Source organism: Anabrus simplex, chromosome 1, assembly GCF_040414725.1.
Source record: "Anabrus simplex isolate iqAnaSimp1 chromosome 1, ASM4041472v1, whole genome shotgun sequence".
NCBI classification, from domain to species: domain Eukaryota; kingdom Metazoa; phylum Arthropoda; class Insecta; order Orthoptera; family Tettigoniidae; genus Anabrus; species Anabrus simplex.
Window position 1 is genome coordinate 504,469,727 of NC_090265.1, and position 18,396 is coordinate 504,488,122.

The 18,396-nt window shown below is 39.9% G+C and overlaps 1 protein-coding gene across 1 annotated transcript; it reads right to left on the reverse strand.

Annotated features, from left to right (window-relative positions):
- Positions 1-6,813: 6,813 nt before the first annotated feature.
- LOC136868193 (larval cuticle protein 65Ag1) lies at positions 6,814-13,608 on the reverse strand. The gene is made up of 3 exons (XM_067144759.2): positions 13,549-13,608; positions 8,409-8,524; positions 6,814-7,419 (listed from the first exon to the last, which is right to left on the reverse strand). Exons 1-3 carry the CDS (start codon positions 13,558-13,560, stop codon positions 7,161-7,163), a joined length of 387 nt encoding a protein of 128 aa, XP_067000860.2. The 5' UTR covers positions 13,561-13,608; the 3' UTR covers positions 6,814-7,160.
- Between the last annotated feature and the right edge of the window lie 4,788 nt (positions 13,609-18,396).

The following is an 18,396-nucleotide window of genomic DNA, read 5'->3' on the forward strand; positions in this document are numbered from 1 at the left end:
TGTTTCGAGTAATCATTTGACACTTACCTATATATTCTGGATTGTCGAACCTTGTGGTTTGAATCTAAATAGAAATTCTTAGAGTCTTAAATTCAGCTCACGCCCCTGGAGAGTACACTATATCCAGTTGAACGTTATAAAAGTTGGGGAGCTGGTTCTGAACCCCTCTGCTACGGACATGACGTAAACGCTCACCATTTCAATACCGACCATCCTAAAAAGGGGAAAAAATACATCGGAACGATTCAGATATTTTTTGGATATAACACATAGCAGTGAATATTTCTATCACTGAAATATACACAGTATCATAACATTTAATGATACTAGCAAATTTAATAACATTTAATTAATATTACATACTTACATAAGAACAATATTTTAAAAATTAATTGAAAACGTCCGATAATAGGAACAGATTCTCTTAAATCCGACATCACTGAAACATAATGTGTCATTTCTCGGACATCATATTTTTTTCCAGTTACGATGGTTTCGTTACCCACAATTCAATTTAACACATGCACGGTACATTACTATTTACATTTGATATTATTTTACAACGTATTTGCTACACACAGAATCACGCTTTCATGCTGTTCCTACACATACTTCCTTAAACCATATCCGGCACAGACCGCACTGAATCCATGATCCCATTCGTCCAGAAACGTTACTAAAATAGTCAATACCATAAAAGCGCATAAACATGTATTGCCCTTATCATTTTTTTTTTTTTTCAGGACGGGATTGAGGTAGAGCCTCATCCCCCCTCTATAACCGAAGCTGGTCAGCTCTGTGGGTCATATGAAGCCTGTCCTGTTAAAAGTGCTAAATTTCTTGATAAGGGTACCTGATAAGGGTGCAGTCATCATGAACTCAACACAGAATGGGCTTGGAGAAATAGCTTTTGAGAGTGCGTTTTCCCTGCAACTGTATCTTCCTCATTCAAATAAGACGCAAGTTAGAAAAGTAGTATGGTTGCGGGGTAAGGGGTGGGAGAGGTAAGCATTGGTGCCACGCATGTATCTATCTCCAGTCTCAAGCCTGACAATAAACACCCCTTCCGTCCGTGGTGACTCTTGCGAATGAAGGTGTTGTTGTGAAGGTTTAAAATGGCAGTACAATTGTGCCTTAGTTATACATTTAATATAATTATAAGTACTGCATAACGAACAGCTTAATAATGAACATACCGAGCTCGATAGCTGCAGTCGCTTAAGTGCGGCCAGTTTCCAGTATTCGGGAGATAGTAGGTTCGAACCCCACTGTCGGCAGCCCTGAAAATGGTTTTCCGTGGTTTCCCATTTTCACACCAGGCAAATGCTGGGGCTGTACCTTAATTAGGGCCACGGCCGCTTCCTTCCCACTCCTAGCCCTTCCCTGTCCCATCGTCGCCATAAGACCTATCTGTGTCGGTGCGACGTAAAGCAACTAGCAAAAAAAAAAAAAAATAATAATGAACATAGATCTGATTTTTCTGTCGCGACTAATGTTTGTAATGAGTATAGTATCCGTTACTCCTGCCGCACCTACGACCTGCCGCGACTTCCTGTCAGAAACAGATAGTATACTGCGTAATTTCATCATCTCAGAGTTCAACTCGTTGGCTGAATGATCAGCGTACTGCCCACAGGTTCAGAGGGTCGCGGGTTCGATTCTTGGCCGATTCGGGGATTTTAACCTTAATTGGTTAATTCCAATGGCTCGGGGACTGGGCGTGTGTGGCGTATTCAGCATTAGGGCCCTATCTTCACAGACATGCAGGTCGCCTAATAGGCTGTGTACGAGAAAAAGACCCACACAAGGACTCTCCGGAGGCCAGACGCCATTAACTAATTAATCACCTACAGAACTACTGTACTCATATGTGAATAAATGTCAGACTCTTTATCCTGGGTATCCCTCTAAGTTGAACTGATAGTTTGAGAACCAATGTTATCAAACGTTATCTCGTTAACCTACACAATTAACCAGCTTTGAATGTATCGTTGGTATGTATTGGTGTCTGGAATTGGGAACAATCGAGCGTCCGGAAATACGAACAAGTCTGTCCATCATTCAAATTTCACGCTATGATCGCACGTGCCGTGACCTACATATTGCTACCCATACATTGCCTGCTTAAACCTTTCATCTTCAATATTACAGATTGTTGCCTGCTGCCATTTCTTGATGGATACAGTACTTTTGTATCCATCCTTTGGCACAGGCCAGAGTAAAGTGTAGCTTTCACCGAAGTCCCAGTCTCATCCATGGCTGTGACAATATGGAAGCTGCTGGGGTATGGGTGGTGCTGAGTATTGACATTTAGAGCACGACTAGTGCATCTGAGTGTTATGAAAGCTGTTGCTCATAGGGTCAGTCGTGCTGCAATAGCACTTTCTGATCCAGTGAGGAAAGCAATGACAAACTACCTCACTCCTCGTCTTGCCTAGTACGCCTCATTTTGGTGCTGCCATTGGTTTTTCCGGTTTCCTTATAACCGCATAACCTTTGGTGGTGCTATTTGAGGATCCAACCAGCCTCTGGGCTGATGACCTAACAGACAGACTACAGATTGTCTTACTCTCAGGTCGTACATTTTCTCAATTTAAGTGAAACGAAAGATCAGAATAAATGTAAAGTACCAGGAAAAGTACAGGGGGCGCGTCCTACCTTGTTTCCTTTGATATGGTCTGCAGCAAGAACCGCGCAACTCCTGCCATTCACTACCGTTTCACTCTACTGCAAGAGGGTGCCGTCAGCTAGTTAACTATTTCGAAAACACATCTGACGCTTATTTCAAATATAAACCACATAGACGTTAAGAGTGTCCGGAAATAGAAGCTGTCCGGGTATTGGCCCCCCTACCCTATACTAAGTATGAATGGACTGCGGAATATTGTATTTCAATACGGATAACCCATGGACATATCACCAACAAGCAATCCTCTTTAATTGTCACCTCACGATTTTATTCCTTCTTCTAGTCCCATCCCCTTACAGAACGTGAGTGACGATCATGGATTAAGGTTTAATTTTGTATTTTAGGTGTCAGGGTTGCCGTATCGTGGTTGTCGAACCACTGTCGGAGGTTACGTGCCCAGGATAACCTTCTCCACCTACGTCCACGTTAACCATCTACGATCAGTTGTATCAGGCCATATTTGTCGGAAAAATTTCACCGAAATATGCTCCTTTCCGGAGTTTGCGAGGGTTAAGACTTCACATGATATCCTGGCACGACGGAGTACCTCTTCGTTGGTGACGTGCTCTACCCATGAGATCAATAACACTCTGGGATACATCCACATTCCAAAGGCCTAACGTTGCTTTTAGTGTTCATCCTTCTAAACCGTAACGCATCGCTTGCAAACTTCTCGCAATTTCTTCGTGAACGACCGGTGACTTAAATGCAAAGCAGGACAACCCACCGGCTCGACTGTTGACCAATAGCAAATGGCTGCTTGCCCCGTAAAGGACATACTCCACGTTGACTCCAGTGTGGACTTGAAAAGCGTTCTGGACGTTAAACAGAAAATTACGAGAACTTCACCGTGAATTTCGAATAGCAGGTCATGGTTGCACGTGGGATCTTTTAATATCAGAAACGCACTTCTGGCAATGCCGATTTTGTTTCTGGTTTCTGCATGCCATTCTTAGCCAGCATTCGATGTACTTAAAGTCTGACCTTTCATTATGTGTTTCCATCCAGGCTGATGACAATATTGGCGATTTTGTGCTCGTTAATTACCACGAAATTTGTTTTCAGAGTATTTATTTTAAGGCCAAAATCCTTGTTTACTTCGTTCTTGAAGTTCAAAAGAAAGAGCAAGTGACATGGTGACATCTGCACAGCGAATCTTAATTCCTTTATGAGCTTCATCAAGAACAATTCAAAAAATGTAACTTTGTATATCAGTAGAGCTAGGAAAAGATAATCGAAGAGTATTTTGTCAATTTTAAAACTGTGCGATCTTGAAGATGAAGGTTAAATCTTACATGTACATGGTGTTTATAGGTGGTAAAAAGCATCAATGGTATGTTTAAAATCGGGCGAGTTGGCGCGTAGAGGCTGTGAAGCTTGCATCCGGGAGATAGTAGGTTCGAATCCCACTTTCGGCAGCCCTGAAAATGGTTTTCTGTGGTTTCCCATTTTCACACCAGGCCGCTTCCTACCAACTCCTAGGCCTTTCCTATCCCATCGTCGCCATAAGATCTATCTGTGTCGGTGCGACGTAATGCCCATAGCAGAGGAGGTATGTTTAAAAAATAACAAGTGGTAAGGACAAACTTCAAAATGGCAGTCCTGATATGAGGTATTTTATAATTGAAGTGCATCCCGGAGACTTTCGCTTCTCGGGTAACGTTTATTATGCTGCCTTCCAAGCTAACTTCACCATTTCATCAGTTCTACAGCATGTAACAACGAACACCACTACGGGGTTAGGAATACCACGTTCCGATATCTCCTGCACCGAAGAAAAGTTCGTAACGTAATTAGAAAATAACTAGTTGCATCTCATATTGCTCCTTCATGTGGTTATTATCATGCGATTAATCGTGAGAAAGAGATCTCAAGCGTGATTATTCATTGTATGACAGAATTTTACAGAAGTAGTTGCCGTAATGTGTCCAGCATTCGCAATATTGTCTATTTAAGTCCGGATTAGGCTTCAGCAACATCAAACACCCTCGCGGAGCAGTTTACGGTTGCAATTATAAATGCGATGAAAACCCATTACTCGTTAATATCCCCATTTATCTCAAACATATTAAGCATTTTGTAGTGGTAACATGGTTATTTTACTTAGATTATTTAAATATTCAGATAGGGTGTTGTTGTAACTTATCAAGATAATATTCCATGTTTTACTTGCATACGTATGATAGGTACCATCGAAACATATCAATTACCGGTCAGTTCTCTTCAACAAAATCACAGGTAATTTAGCATATGAACAGAATACGTTTCTGTGGAGTGGAATACGAGGTGTCTGTGCGAGGCGGCAAGCAACACTCGGTTGGATCCCCTGGAAGGATGCTAGTTCGATTCCCTGTCACAAAGGCTGGGAATTTAGACACAAGGTCACTACTTCTGAAGAGGAAGAAGCACGTGACCCTGGATTATTCTCATCCTGCACCAGGAATTTAAGTCAAATTAATTTCTAAGACAAAGGTGACTGAATAGTTATAGAAACTGCTCATTCTACCCAAGTAGTGCCGAATTTAAGAATAGTAGAATTCTCTTCCACAGCTCCTTAAGGAAACTCTTGGGCCTATGCCATTTAATACGGATTCTGTCTTCAGTTCTTTGATCACGACTTTCTTCCTTTCGTGGTCCCATAGCGTGCGTCTCATACAATTAATCTCAGAAGTAGTGATTCTGATTTCATCTTGTCTCCTGATTGTCCATGCTTCACTTCGATATATGAGAATTGATCTAGCTTGTGTTTTGTAGACTCGTAGCCTTGTCTCTCTGGACTGAGAATGTTTTCGTTATTGATTTCACCGTACCTAAGGTTTTGTCGGAATTAACTATCTTATTATAAATATCTATAACATTATCTATAACATTAACATTTGAGACAGAACTTAATCTGAATTAGTTCTTTATCCTTGAAAACAAATAATTTTGATTTTTCTGTAGGTATGTCCATATCATATTGGGTAGCTATTGTACTGAGATGATGTATGGAGCGTTGTGAACCAGCCTTTGTGCCAGAAAATAGTACTTGATCATCAGCATATAGGAGCCTGTCTAATTTCAGATGTCCGTTGATTGTGATACTAGCGTGGGGGAGATGTCTCCAGTCTTTTGTAAAGGCATTCATGTATATGATAAAAATCGGTGGGGATAAGTCACAACCTTGTGGTACTCCACTGTTGATTTATTTCCATGGTAAGATTCTATCTTTCGACTTCATAACTCAAACATGTTTAAGTTGGAAATCTTCTTGTCATTTCTTAGCTTTGGGACATCGTAATGGAATCTTTAGTGAATGTAACCATATATTTCGTAGTGATTTTTCTACAAGAGTAGGACTTACATCTGTCAGTCTTCCACTGATTAGTTTTATCCCAGCTAGGCTTCTTAAACTTTGTAATTTAAAAAAAAAATTAATTAATAATTGAATCGTATGTGAGTCTGGATCCTTGGCTGAAGGGCTGGGTTGAGGATTTTAAACACGTCTGATTAATTCCTCCGACTCGGACCAGGTGTGCTCGTACTTGTTCTTACAATCTTCTTCGTACGCACACAACACATCACACTACCAGAAATACACAGTAGTGAATACGTACTTCCATATAGGGTTGGCGTCAAGAAGCACATTCGGCCGTAAATCAGAGCACAATTCACATCACGACCCTACCAGGATGTGAAAAACGTGGTGGAAAGAGAAAATTAAATCATGTTTTTTTTTTTTTTTTTTTTTTTTTGCAAGTTGCTTTACGTCGCACCGACAACGATGGGACAGGAAAGGGCTAGGAGTGGGAAGGAAGCGGCCATGGCCTTATTTAAGGTACAGCCTCAACATTTGCCTGGTGGGAAAATGGGAAACCACGGAAAACCATATTCAGGGCTGCCGACGGTGGGGCTCGAACCCACTATCTCCCGAATACTGGATACTGGCCGCACTTAAGCGACTGCAGCTATCGAGCTCGGTTGTAAAATCTTCATCATTAACATTTAGTATGCCAAGGAAACATGGAAAGGTTCTTTGATTGCCTAAAGGTATGAAAATATTGTTAAATTTCTTACTGTGTTAATATATTGGTATGAACATACACATTTGGGATTGAAAATCAATAAGATACGAGTTTTGTATGAGTATTATTTTATTTTCGACTTTATACACAATACATAAAAATATCTTCACAAGGCGGGTTTATTATTTTGAACGAGGTGATCGTATTGGGAACAGCTGGGTTGTCATTGCGAGGCAGTGTCCTGCTAATGTCTCTTGGCCATAAGAAAAGCCATTATCGACGAGCATTTCAGGACGACTGTAGATCTCGATGTTTCTTGAGATCCTTAGGAAATGATTACTTTCAATAAATATGAGTGAGATAGAGGAATGGTGGAAACCAGACGAAATATTTTTAAGATGGCCCGCCCTCTAAGGATCTGAAGAGAACATCGACAATGTCACGAAGGAAATCAGAGTTTAGATTATTCAGTTCCTCTGGGTATTAGCCAGGTTGAACTCGATGGACCTGGCGATGGCTTCGGGAACGGGAGGAGCGACGGGAAGATGAGCGCCTTGGGGCTTGTATCCTTCCTTGTCAGCGACGTAGGTGATCTCGTAGTTCTGGCCGTCGGTACCTATGTAGCTGAAGCTACCAGCCTGTCCAACGACTTCGGTCTCATCCTTGTTCTCTGGTGGCAGAAGGCGGCCTTCTTGCTGGGCACGTGTGCCATCTGCACTCTCAAAACTGTGGAGAAAATAGTGTTAATTAATATTCTGTTAACAAGTGTCACCTTCCTATTCATTTCAGGATTCATATTGTACCCGATCGGGACAGGGTAGGGAGCGGGGGTACACTGAAAGAAGCTGTTGTTAAGGTGCCTGATTCATCAACTGGTTTAATATCCGAGCCATCATATATGAATAAAAGAATAAAAAATGTATGTATTTCACATTTTACCTAACTCTTCGTTTTCATCTCGGATTAGGTAAACAATAGTCGAAGAAAGTTATTCAGTTACTGATTAAGGCTAAACACACAATTCTGTTTAAATCTTTCAAAGAAAATACATTTCAGATGGAATTTTCATTCAGTACTCTGAGGAATACCATCCCATTTGCACGACTGGAAAACTACCGTTTACATAAAAAGTCTGTGAACAAAAATAATTCTGTGTGGAGGGATTCGTACTCTACTTGGAATGTAGAATAGAACTTCACGTTTCGGAAGAAACGGTTGAAGTCTCATGTTTTATTCTAGCCAAGTTGAAAATGTTTTTAAAATCAATAATATCTTATATTTCCTTGTACGTTGTGTTTAGTTTACGTGGAAATTATTTCAACTCATATTTTGTACAATTTTTGGAGCCCTTAATGAAAGGCCCTTTCTTCATAATTAATGGAAATATACTGTTAGATCTTCAAATTGCTAATATATTCTTATGGAAAGTCTACTTGCTCTTACTGCTGTGTGGGCAATTTTGTAATTACTGTCTTGTAAGGTGCTAAGTTAAATGGACTTGATTTTTTGCCAAATTATTCGGCACCAGTACTAAAGCTGAGATAATTGGAAATTGGTTGTATAAAGGAAATATAAAAATGTTCATTATGATCAGCTAGGGAAATGAACAACATTCTTATGAAAAACATTCTCTTAAAACGTTCAAGGCGGACACTCAATGCTTGGAAGCACCCTTCAATATATTTAATGTTGTTGTTCAATGGTTGTGAGTTTACCTGTATCTGTAGGAGCCATCAGGGTTGATGTTGTTCTCCTGGGAGATGATGGCCACTGGCTCGTTAGGGCCGACTGGCAGAGACAGGGCAATGGCAACCAAGCAAGACAAAACAATCTGAAAAATGAATACACATTCCTAGATCGTATGTGTTACACATATCACCGTTAATAATAAAACAATTTTCAGTACAGATGAAATTCATATTTATATTTTTATTATTTATAAAGTATGATGTACAGTTAACAGTAGGAGACATTTTAAGCAAAGCAAAGTCATCTTCATTCAAGCCATGGTGGCCCTTGGAGGATGGTCATATGTCTCTCCCGAATTGGAGGTCTCGTTTATAAATTATTCGACTTTCTGAGTCTTCATTTCTAATTTTGTGTTAGAGGGAATATCTTTTACAGCAGTAAGACACCGCTTTTCACATTATTGAATTTTGTTGCTGTGACTTGTTTTCATTTACCCGGGTCTCAATTCACTAAATTAAAGTTGTTATATCCACGGTTTAAAAAAATATCTTATACTTTAAATTTTCCTCACATAGACTGATATCGACAGAGTTTCTTCTTCTCATCAAATTCATTAACAGATAATTCGCAACCAAGCTAGTAAGGGCAGAGACTCGTTCTACTCGGCTCTGGAAGTTTTAACCAGGTTCAGTAGCCTGTAATACCAATCAACAGTATGTTTGGATCAAAAATGGTGGCTTGTTTGGACCAGTTCTTTCACGGTTGACAAGACTCACCACACCTCACCACAGCTCATGGCTTGTTGGCATGACCACCCTCGAGACAAATATGATGGATATTCCATCGATCGTTGGGAAAATTATCCCCTCAGATACCGATTTGATCTCAGTGAAAACTTTTTCGTTTGTGCCAGACTGTAGCATTAGACGTAAAGCTACATCTGTCAAGAAATGGCAACCGCAGCATATAACTGGGATGATATTAATACAGTAATAATAATAGTTTCGAAATATATGATTATGTATTTATTTATTTATTTATTTATTTATTTATTTATTTATTTATTTATTTATTTATTTATTTATTTATTTATTTATTTATTTATTTATTTATTCATTCATCTTACCGCTGATAGAATTAAAAGTATGTCTGTCCCCGCTATGTTCTGTGGTTGATACTCGTTGCTGTTGTACGAAATTCCTCCTGGGGAAAGCGGTGAGTGATCATCTGCGTAGCGAGTTTGTATGAGACACATGTCTTCTGTGCTTTACGTAGTGGCGGGATCGAATCCTGGAGGAATCATTTGGCCCTTAAGAGAACTTATACAAAAGACAGAGCGTTATTTGTGGATTTTCTGACACTTTGAAATGATAAAAACTCCTTGGGGCATAATTCTGGGACTCCAGTTGTACTTAGCCCGATTTCCTCCCTCCAGTTGACTATCTGCAAACGACTCAGAAGCTTGCGAACGCCTCCTTAATCGTCACATTCTTTTAAAAACATCCCTCAGATATGCAACTTGTTTACATTGGCTTCAATTATTTTACAGACATTCAAGTATTCACTGCGCTTAATTTTGTCGCACTGTAATTCGCTGTAGCAAGGTATCATTATTACTGTATTTGATACCGGGCTAACATGGCGCTGAGTTTTCTGAGTGAGGCATAATCATTTGCTCCTGATCATGGTGATCACGATTCGAATCCCGTTCAATGCATGTGCGATTTTCCAAATGAAAATTTACTTCCCTGTAGTTTGGATTCTAAGTAAAACTGAAGGCCCTTCGTCTATAATAATAAGAGTCAAGTAAAACTACCGGCTTACTTCCTTTTAACTTCAATCATGTTGAACAGAATATTGCTTTAAAGTACCTTTCTACTAAAAGCTTCCATTCCGTACTCTGATGTGGTACTGTGGGCGTCCTAGTGGGTGACGTCCTGTCTCAAGCCAGGAGATGTGATGCTTTGCTTTGAGGTGCGGAGAAAGGTGAGAGATAAGTCTCCGCGGCCAATAAAAGGACCTTACCTTAGTGAGGAAAACCACGGAAAATATTTTCTAGACAGCCGACGGTGGGACTCGCCCAGCACTCTAAATTAAATATTTGTTGTCTAGATACGAGAATATTTGAAATGAGAAAGCTTTCCAGATTTCTCCTCGGATAAGTATTGGTGGCTATTTCGCGAAAAGCTCAATAGGACTGAATTTTAACAATGCCAGTTCATTGGTCTGTGAAATTTTCTTGTCCGGATTTCTTACATCTTTCGTACAATATTAGTTTTGTAGCTAGAGTACGATCACCTTCACATGCAACTGCAGACGGTCTTGAGTACACGGTATTATATAATAAATACGATAATAAAGCCAGATATTACACCATTTTATGAGGTATTGTATTCAAATATGGTTCCATAGAACCAGTAATGACGTGGTATTTCAACTTATGACCAAATATCTGAACAAACGAGGAGCCAGTCGAGGACTCTGATCTGGGCAATCCTAGGTTGGACACATGATAGTAGAGTGCCGGGTTCGTCACGACATTGGAACCGCGTTAGCATTTCGGCGACGTCATTGACTCCCAAAACATAAGAGTGTCATATGTGAAGTGTAAGAGAGCAGGAATTATTTCTATCAACCGAAAGAAAATTTTTTCACGCACACTACGAGTGTCTCTTCCGTTGATCTAAAGTAGGAAGTAGAATCTAACACGAGCTTTTTACCAAGATGTATTAAAGTCATTTCGAACAGTGTGTTACTACATTGATATTACCGTTATCACAGTTTTTAGTATGTATATTTAAAATATGAAACCTACATCTGTACAGGCCATGAATGCCCATGGCTGAAAGATAAAGATTTCCACTGTCCGCAACCGCGGCACTTAGTTGTATAGGGCGGATAGCGTTTTCCCCCAGCAATTAACCTGCTCATTTCTTGTGTATTCCAGTGCCGAGAGTCTGTCCAGGAATGGAGATCTAGTTATTAAAATATTTGACTTCATGACAGGGGAGCGAACTGAGGACTATTGGAGTAATCCGAGTACTCCCTTACCACTTCGGTTAGGTAGCCTCCAGTATATCTTCTTAACTAATAGAAAATTAAGATCTGAATTTCCGAGTATGAGGTTAACATCGAGGATATGAAGCATTGCCTGAAAGGCAGGCCTAATCATGAGTACAATGGTGAAGTTGCAAAGAATCTGTATGACACTAAACACTACGAATAGTCTTGCGAATCTTATCTCATTCGGTAAGATACTTTTCATTTTATTGAGGATTTCCTTTTCCTTACAGCCATTTTGAGAGGTGAGGTTAAGCATAGTTCGTTGGTAAGCTTTGCCTAAAACTATAAGACAAATTAATTAATTAATTGTTTATGAAAAAACCCGCTACGTTCGGTGTATTGTATGTCCAACCGTTGTCCCGTTTCTCTATGGGGTCTGGTATGAAGTGAGATGAATCTTCGTAGCAAGGTTTTACTATTGAGTCCCATTTCTGACGTCAACTTTATCGGAGAAGTTAATGCGATGAAATGACTGACTTGATATATGACAACAGGAGGGAGTGGGTGAAACCCGATGGTGGTGTATAGCCTATTCCCTTCGAATAGCACCAAAGTGTCTGCTCAACACTTAACGTCTCCTTTCGACGAACGAATCGCCTTCATTAGCATTATATGCCTTCACTCCATATCATTTCTCTTGCCCTGGCGGCCAACATTCTGATGGTGGAGATTTTTCCATCAACGAGACTCGAACCGACTGACCACGATGTCAAACCGTTGAGACTTGACGCCTCCACGATGATGGCTATCTTACGCGAATTTTGATACTGTAATCATTTCCACAGGACCTTCAGTTTTGTGCAGAATTCGAACCACGGGGAAGAATGTAATGCATAGGATGATATTCGAACCTTGACCATCTTGATGAGAAAGCAGTGAGTATACCACACGATACCACTCCCCCTTAATTTATTATAACCCATAGCTAGAGAAAAAAACCAAAAACCCATGGCACTACAGCCCTTGAAGTGGTCAGCACTACGAATCCTCTTGGCCTTTATTCTTGGCTTTCTAGACCGAAGCCGCTATCTCACCGTCAGTTAGCTCCTCAATTCTAATCACGTATGTTGAGTTAACCTCGAATCAGCCCTCAGGCTCAGGTAAAGATATCTGACCTGGCCGGGAATTGAACGCGGGGCCTCCGGTTAAGAGGCACGCAACCCCTACACCACGAGACCGGCCATAGCCAGTGAAAAGAGTTTTAAAACAGAATTAATAGAAAATTATCAAGAAGCAGACGTCTTCGATATCCATATGATTGGTCAGAAACCAATGTAGCAAACTCGAGTGAGGAATTCTCCCTCAATATTCTTAGGAATTGTGATCTAATTCAAATTAACCTTCACTAACGCTCAAGATATACCTACCTACAGATAGAGGTCTAACTTGAGGAAATTGACAACCCTCCCGATGTCTGAAAATGCTTGACTGAATATACGTCATTGGAAGAATTCAATCCACCTCTTGACTAGTGACTGATAGTGAAGTTCATATATAAATGAGAAAAAAAAAAATATTTCAAATCATTGATGTAAACTATAAATGAAAATGAAAATCCACAACCTGTTTTCAGCCATTGGACCGGGTCAGGGATGTAATGAATGAAGCCCCCATCTAGCGGCGTGGATAAGAATGGTGCCGGCTGCCGAAGCCTGTCGCACTCCTCTGGGGCAATGATTAATAAAATGAAATTATATTGGAGAGTGTTGCTGGAATCAAAGATAACAGAGAATACCGGAGTACCCGGAGAAAATTTTGTCCCCGCCTCCGCTTTGTCTAGCACAAATCTCACATGGAATAACCGGGGTTTGAACCACGGAACCCAGCGGTGAGAGGCCGGTGAACTGCCACCTTAGCCACGGAGGCATTTGATGTAAACTATAAATGGAGCGCTTATTTATACCGGTTGCGTGCAAGTTTTATCAGAAAGCCCCAGTTTCAAAAATATAAATGTTATATAGATTACAATATATCGTTACAAATGATGGTTTTAATTTTTAAGAATTCCTTTTCAGAAACCATTTACATTTATGCAGAAGAGCGTTTCTGTAACGGTATAATGCAGGGTTAATTTTGAGAGCGGAGAGAAAGTGCAGCACTTACCAGCTTCATCATTGTGATGTACTGTGTGTCCTTGTGATGGATCAAGAGAGAGAGCAGCTGACCAAGTGTGCTTCACAAGACGATGAGGCGCCTATTTATACGTAAAGGCCCCTACCACAGCAATTCGCGCTCCACCGAAGGGAAGAACTATTGCTTCATACTTGGAGGAAGGGGACGGCCACATGAAGACACTTTTTCTTCCTTTTTTCATGGGCAGTCGTAAGAAGTACCAAGTCATCGTATCGAATCTTGCCACGGCCTACGGTTTAAGGGGGACACTTTGTAAGTTATCAAGGTGACAATGTGAGAGGCAAGAGGGAAGGGTCATTAAAGATTTTAACCAAGTAAAGTTTAGCTCTTCTTTTTTCAAGAAGGGTCCTGGTGAAGGTCGTAATGTGCAAAGTGAGTAGCGGTAAGCAGGGTCGACCAGCTTCACCTTTGGCAGAGACTATCACAGCTGCGATGAATGAATATAAATGTGCATACAATGTGAAATGATTCTAAAAGTGGAAATATGCAAGAAGAATTCGCGTATAAGAAGCTGAAATAAATTTTCCTCTAATAAAGTGCTGATAGTGCAATTCGAAACAAAATACGGCTATTACATTACGTGTAACAAAAAATTCAACAGTGTTTTCAATTCAATCGGTAGTTAATGCGTTTAACTCAACGTCAGGTAGCGAGAGATTTTGAAAAATAATTTGCAAATATTGAGAGACACGTACCATTGAGATGCACACTCAATCCCAAATAAATAAAAAAAACAGATTAATTCTTACGATTAAAGTAGAATGGACATGTAACTCATATCGTCTCCCTTTGTCTCATAAAAAACCAAACCAAACCCCATGGCACTACAGCCCTTGAAGGGCCTTGGCCTACCAAGCGACCGCTGCTCAGCCCGAAGGCCTGCAGATTACGAGGTGTCGTGTGGTCAGCACGACGAATCCTCTCGGCCGTTATTCTTGGCTTTCTAGACCGGGGCCGCCATTTCACCGTCAGACAGCTCCTCAATTCTAATCACGTAGGCTGAGTGGACCTCGAACCAGCCCTCAGGTCCAGGTGAAAATCCCTGACCTGGCCGGGAATCGAACCCGGGGCCTCCGGGTAAGAGGCAGGCACGCTACCCCTACACCACGGGGCCGGCCCCCTTTGTCTCATAGTTATGCATATTCAATTCTTCTGTGGCCCTCCGTAGCCTGTAACGGTTATCAGCTCAAAATAACATTTTACTACTGCATAAAATACTTACGTTAAATGGTAAAGAAATATGAAACTGCCGTTCCTATATAGCGTAATAAGTTAGCCGTTGTCCTGCTTTTCGCAACATAGTGGGTTCAGATCTCGGCTCCGGACGGTAAGATTGGTGAGTGTTAAAACGCAGCAACCTGGAATTTATGGATTCCGGGACATTAAAGAACTCCTATGAGGAAAAGTCCGTTACTCAGGAATTTCTTAATATCAGTAGCCAATGTAGGTTATTGTAGCACAGCTTATATCTCCGACCTCAGAAACCTGTCCAGTACAAAATCGAAATAGCAAGCTTTATTTTCGGTATGTATTATATCTTCACTGGACCAGAATTAAATATCTTAAATGGTCACTTAAGATGGGTGACTTCCTTTCATCTAGATCATTTTTCAGAGGAAGGCGTATTCTACAAAAGTGTCCAATTCGGATAATGTGAATGTCTTTGTTACGATCTTGGTCCAGTTGCTTAAGGAACTAATAGAAATTCTAATACTATGTACTGGACATTTTCTGAGATATAGGTACATATTTAGTTGAAAATGTAAAATGCTAGAAACTGTGATCAGAGTAATTCTTTGTAAATACCCATAAGTATCAGAACATTCAAATACCTGACATGCTTGCTTGTCATGATCATTTCCTGGAGAAATTCAAGTATAATTTTCCAGTAGGTACTGGAATAAATGATGAGTGTCTTTCCACTTCAGATTTTTTAAAAAGTATTTGGTCCACATGCATTGCAGTAGTTGAATACCATCGATTGCCATGAGAAATCCAGACCAGAAAGAAGTAATTCCTTAAAAGTACCAAGTCATTGTATCGAATCTTGCCACGGCCTACGGTTTAAGGTGGACACATTGTAAGTTATCAAGGTGACGATGTGAGAGGCAAGAGGGAAGTGTCATATCCGATCATGGGTACGTTCCACGTGTCAATTATTATACGTTTCTTTGTATTTTTCCACAACTTTCTTAGGATGGAAATAGCGCCTTTTGAACGGACACTTCTCAAATGAATAAATGAATACATCTGACGTGTGAATACTTTAAATACGTCTATATTTTCGGAACTTACTTGGACCTGTCAACGTTACAAAAATAGAAACTATTTTATGCTTTGCGAAAATAAAATTACCGTAAAATATATTTCCCTCGGTCATGGCCATCCATCAACGGCTGCTAATTTCAGATGGACGCCAGCCATAAAACCAAGACTGCACCGTTGCTAAGTAACATCCATGCATACCGTACATTACAGCCTGCACGGTTGCTAGGGTTACACTTCCGGCACACTAACGCCCGTCACGCCAACTTCAGTAACGGAAATTTACAGATGATCCCCAGTTATAAGACATATTTAGGTCAAATCATGAAACATTTCAAATCTAAATAATGACGACTTTGTTCATTATCTCATTTTAAAGAGGAAAAACTAGGGTATCTACCAATACGAGTCTGACCTCGGTATGACGTCATCTGGTTGATTCAAGAGTATTACCATTATGAGGTACTAAAATTGCAGTGCCGCACAGCTAATAATTAATGTAGTTCTGGACACAAGCGTGGTAGCACGCCGTGTGAAAAGTTGTTTGATTCGTATCAGTAGGCTTTACATCTATATGGAAGAAAGGAGATCAAATAGCGAATATTTGAGAAATTTGTGTGAAATGTGCGAAAAATGTCGAACTGCAAATTGTCACGACATATAGAAAATGAACGCCTTCCTGCAGAACGCACTTGAGAGGAGAGACAGGCTTGTTAGAATTCCAAAATTCCAAAATCACCAACATCGAGTTTCAGAAGACTTATCGGGAGCGTCTCAACGTCAAGCTGGCCGAGCGTCATGGGGCGAGTTCTGCATTACTGGAACCCCACCCGATTGCGTTTTCCCCAGTTGTGGCCCATGTATGTTTGCATCCAAGGAATAAAATTTCAAGAGTAAAAATCCAAACCCGGACTGATTAGATACCTGTCACATGGTACTTATTCTACGTCAAAACTTATGGCCATGACCCCAATACACCCCCATTCCATTTTTACACTCCTAGGTTATAGATTTGCATTAACACTCTTTCTGCAGTTAAAGGTAACGCACAGACTTCATGGTCCTTTTGTTTTTAAAATATAGAGATTTCAAACGAAGTGTTTGAAAATGGAGAAATTATGAGCTAAATGTTCTTAATTTTCAAATGCATGTTTCTGGATTGAGTTTAATGATTTAATCAGGATTTCTTTTGTGGATAGCAATCTAAGATTGCAGAAGGTACTGAGTTTGAGGGTTCCATCTCCTCTTCAATGTATTAAGACTGGGTACAAATTACAGTATTCTTTTACTATGAGATCTAGCTTTCTGTTTCTTTTTTAAAATATTCTAACTTAGCCTAGTATAGCTCTATGTCAAAAATATAGATTAAATCCCATTTGTCAGTATTGATATGGAGGCTATTACACGTTGTTCAAGTAATTCAAAAACTACTACTCTGACTCTGAAGAAGCCTCAGGAAAACTGTTGGAATTTGGAAATTTCTAATGAAGTTCTTAATTTGAAACAGTTTGTTCATACTCACAGCATTCCTTTATAATAGGTCATCCTAATGGGTTAATAAGCAAATTTCCGTGTCCATGTGATTGCCATTTTAAGCTATGCCATGTTAAACGTGGGACATAACCTATGAGAACGTCCAGAGGGACAGCCTCTCAACAGGGGTTATCCAAGAACTCGCGTGATCTCCTGAAATAATTGTTATATCTCTGAGTAAGAACTACCTAATGTGTGACTCACAGGTCAGTGATAAGCTCGTTGTTTGAATCTTGGGGATGTGTTCTGAGGTGTAAAGGAAGATTTGATACGAATTCATCACGACATTGGCCACTACATCATCCTTGAATCAAGCCGGTATCTCCGAAGATCCTTTTCCATTATTGCACATTTTCAATCTAGACGTATGGCAGGGTTGTATTTTAATTAAGGATACATCCGCTTCCTACTCAAAGCCCTAATTCAGTACGTTTAGCATGAAGATGATCACCAATAGTAAAAAAATAAGTCTCGTTGTCTGTATCTTGGAACACCCTTCAGTAGACCTAATATTCAAAAATGTTCGAAATGTTTGCTTTGTACTTCTCCGAAACCTGACTTAAAAATTAGATCAGAAATACTTTATTTTATTATGTTCCAATGTATTTCTTCTTGTGCGACTGTTACTGTGAAACAGTATTTGATCCATTTCTCAAAGGCTTATATTCAATTTTTTCAAAACTTTGTACGCCGGTCGAAAATGGTTTAATATTTTTATAAAGTCTAACAACGTTTTTCTAACGGGAATCCTTAGCCCATTTCTCGTTATCAGAAACGAGAATTCTATTAAACCATGTCATGAATGGCTTCAAAATAGAAACCTGTGCATAATTTTTTCTGCTGTCATACATCAGAAGTAGAATTTGCTGTAATCTATGAGAATGCCCATTATTTAAGGCGTAAGGAAACTACGTCCACTTTCTTGAATTAATCATTTAATATGCCATCCTAGTTGTATAACTTCAGATGTTTTAGGCTTGAATGAAGGTCATAATTCATACATTAATGGAAACGAAATTG

Coding starts and splice junctions, on each gene's coding strand:
- LOC136868193 (XM_067144759.2), bottom strand. Junction 7,420..8,408: donor GATGGCTCCTACAGATACAG/GTAAACTCACAA, acceptor TTTTCTCCACAG/TTTTGAGAGTGCAGATGGCA.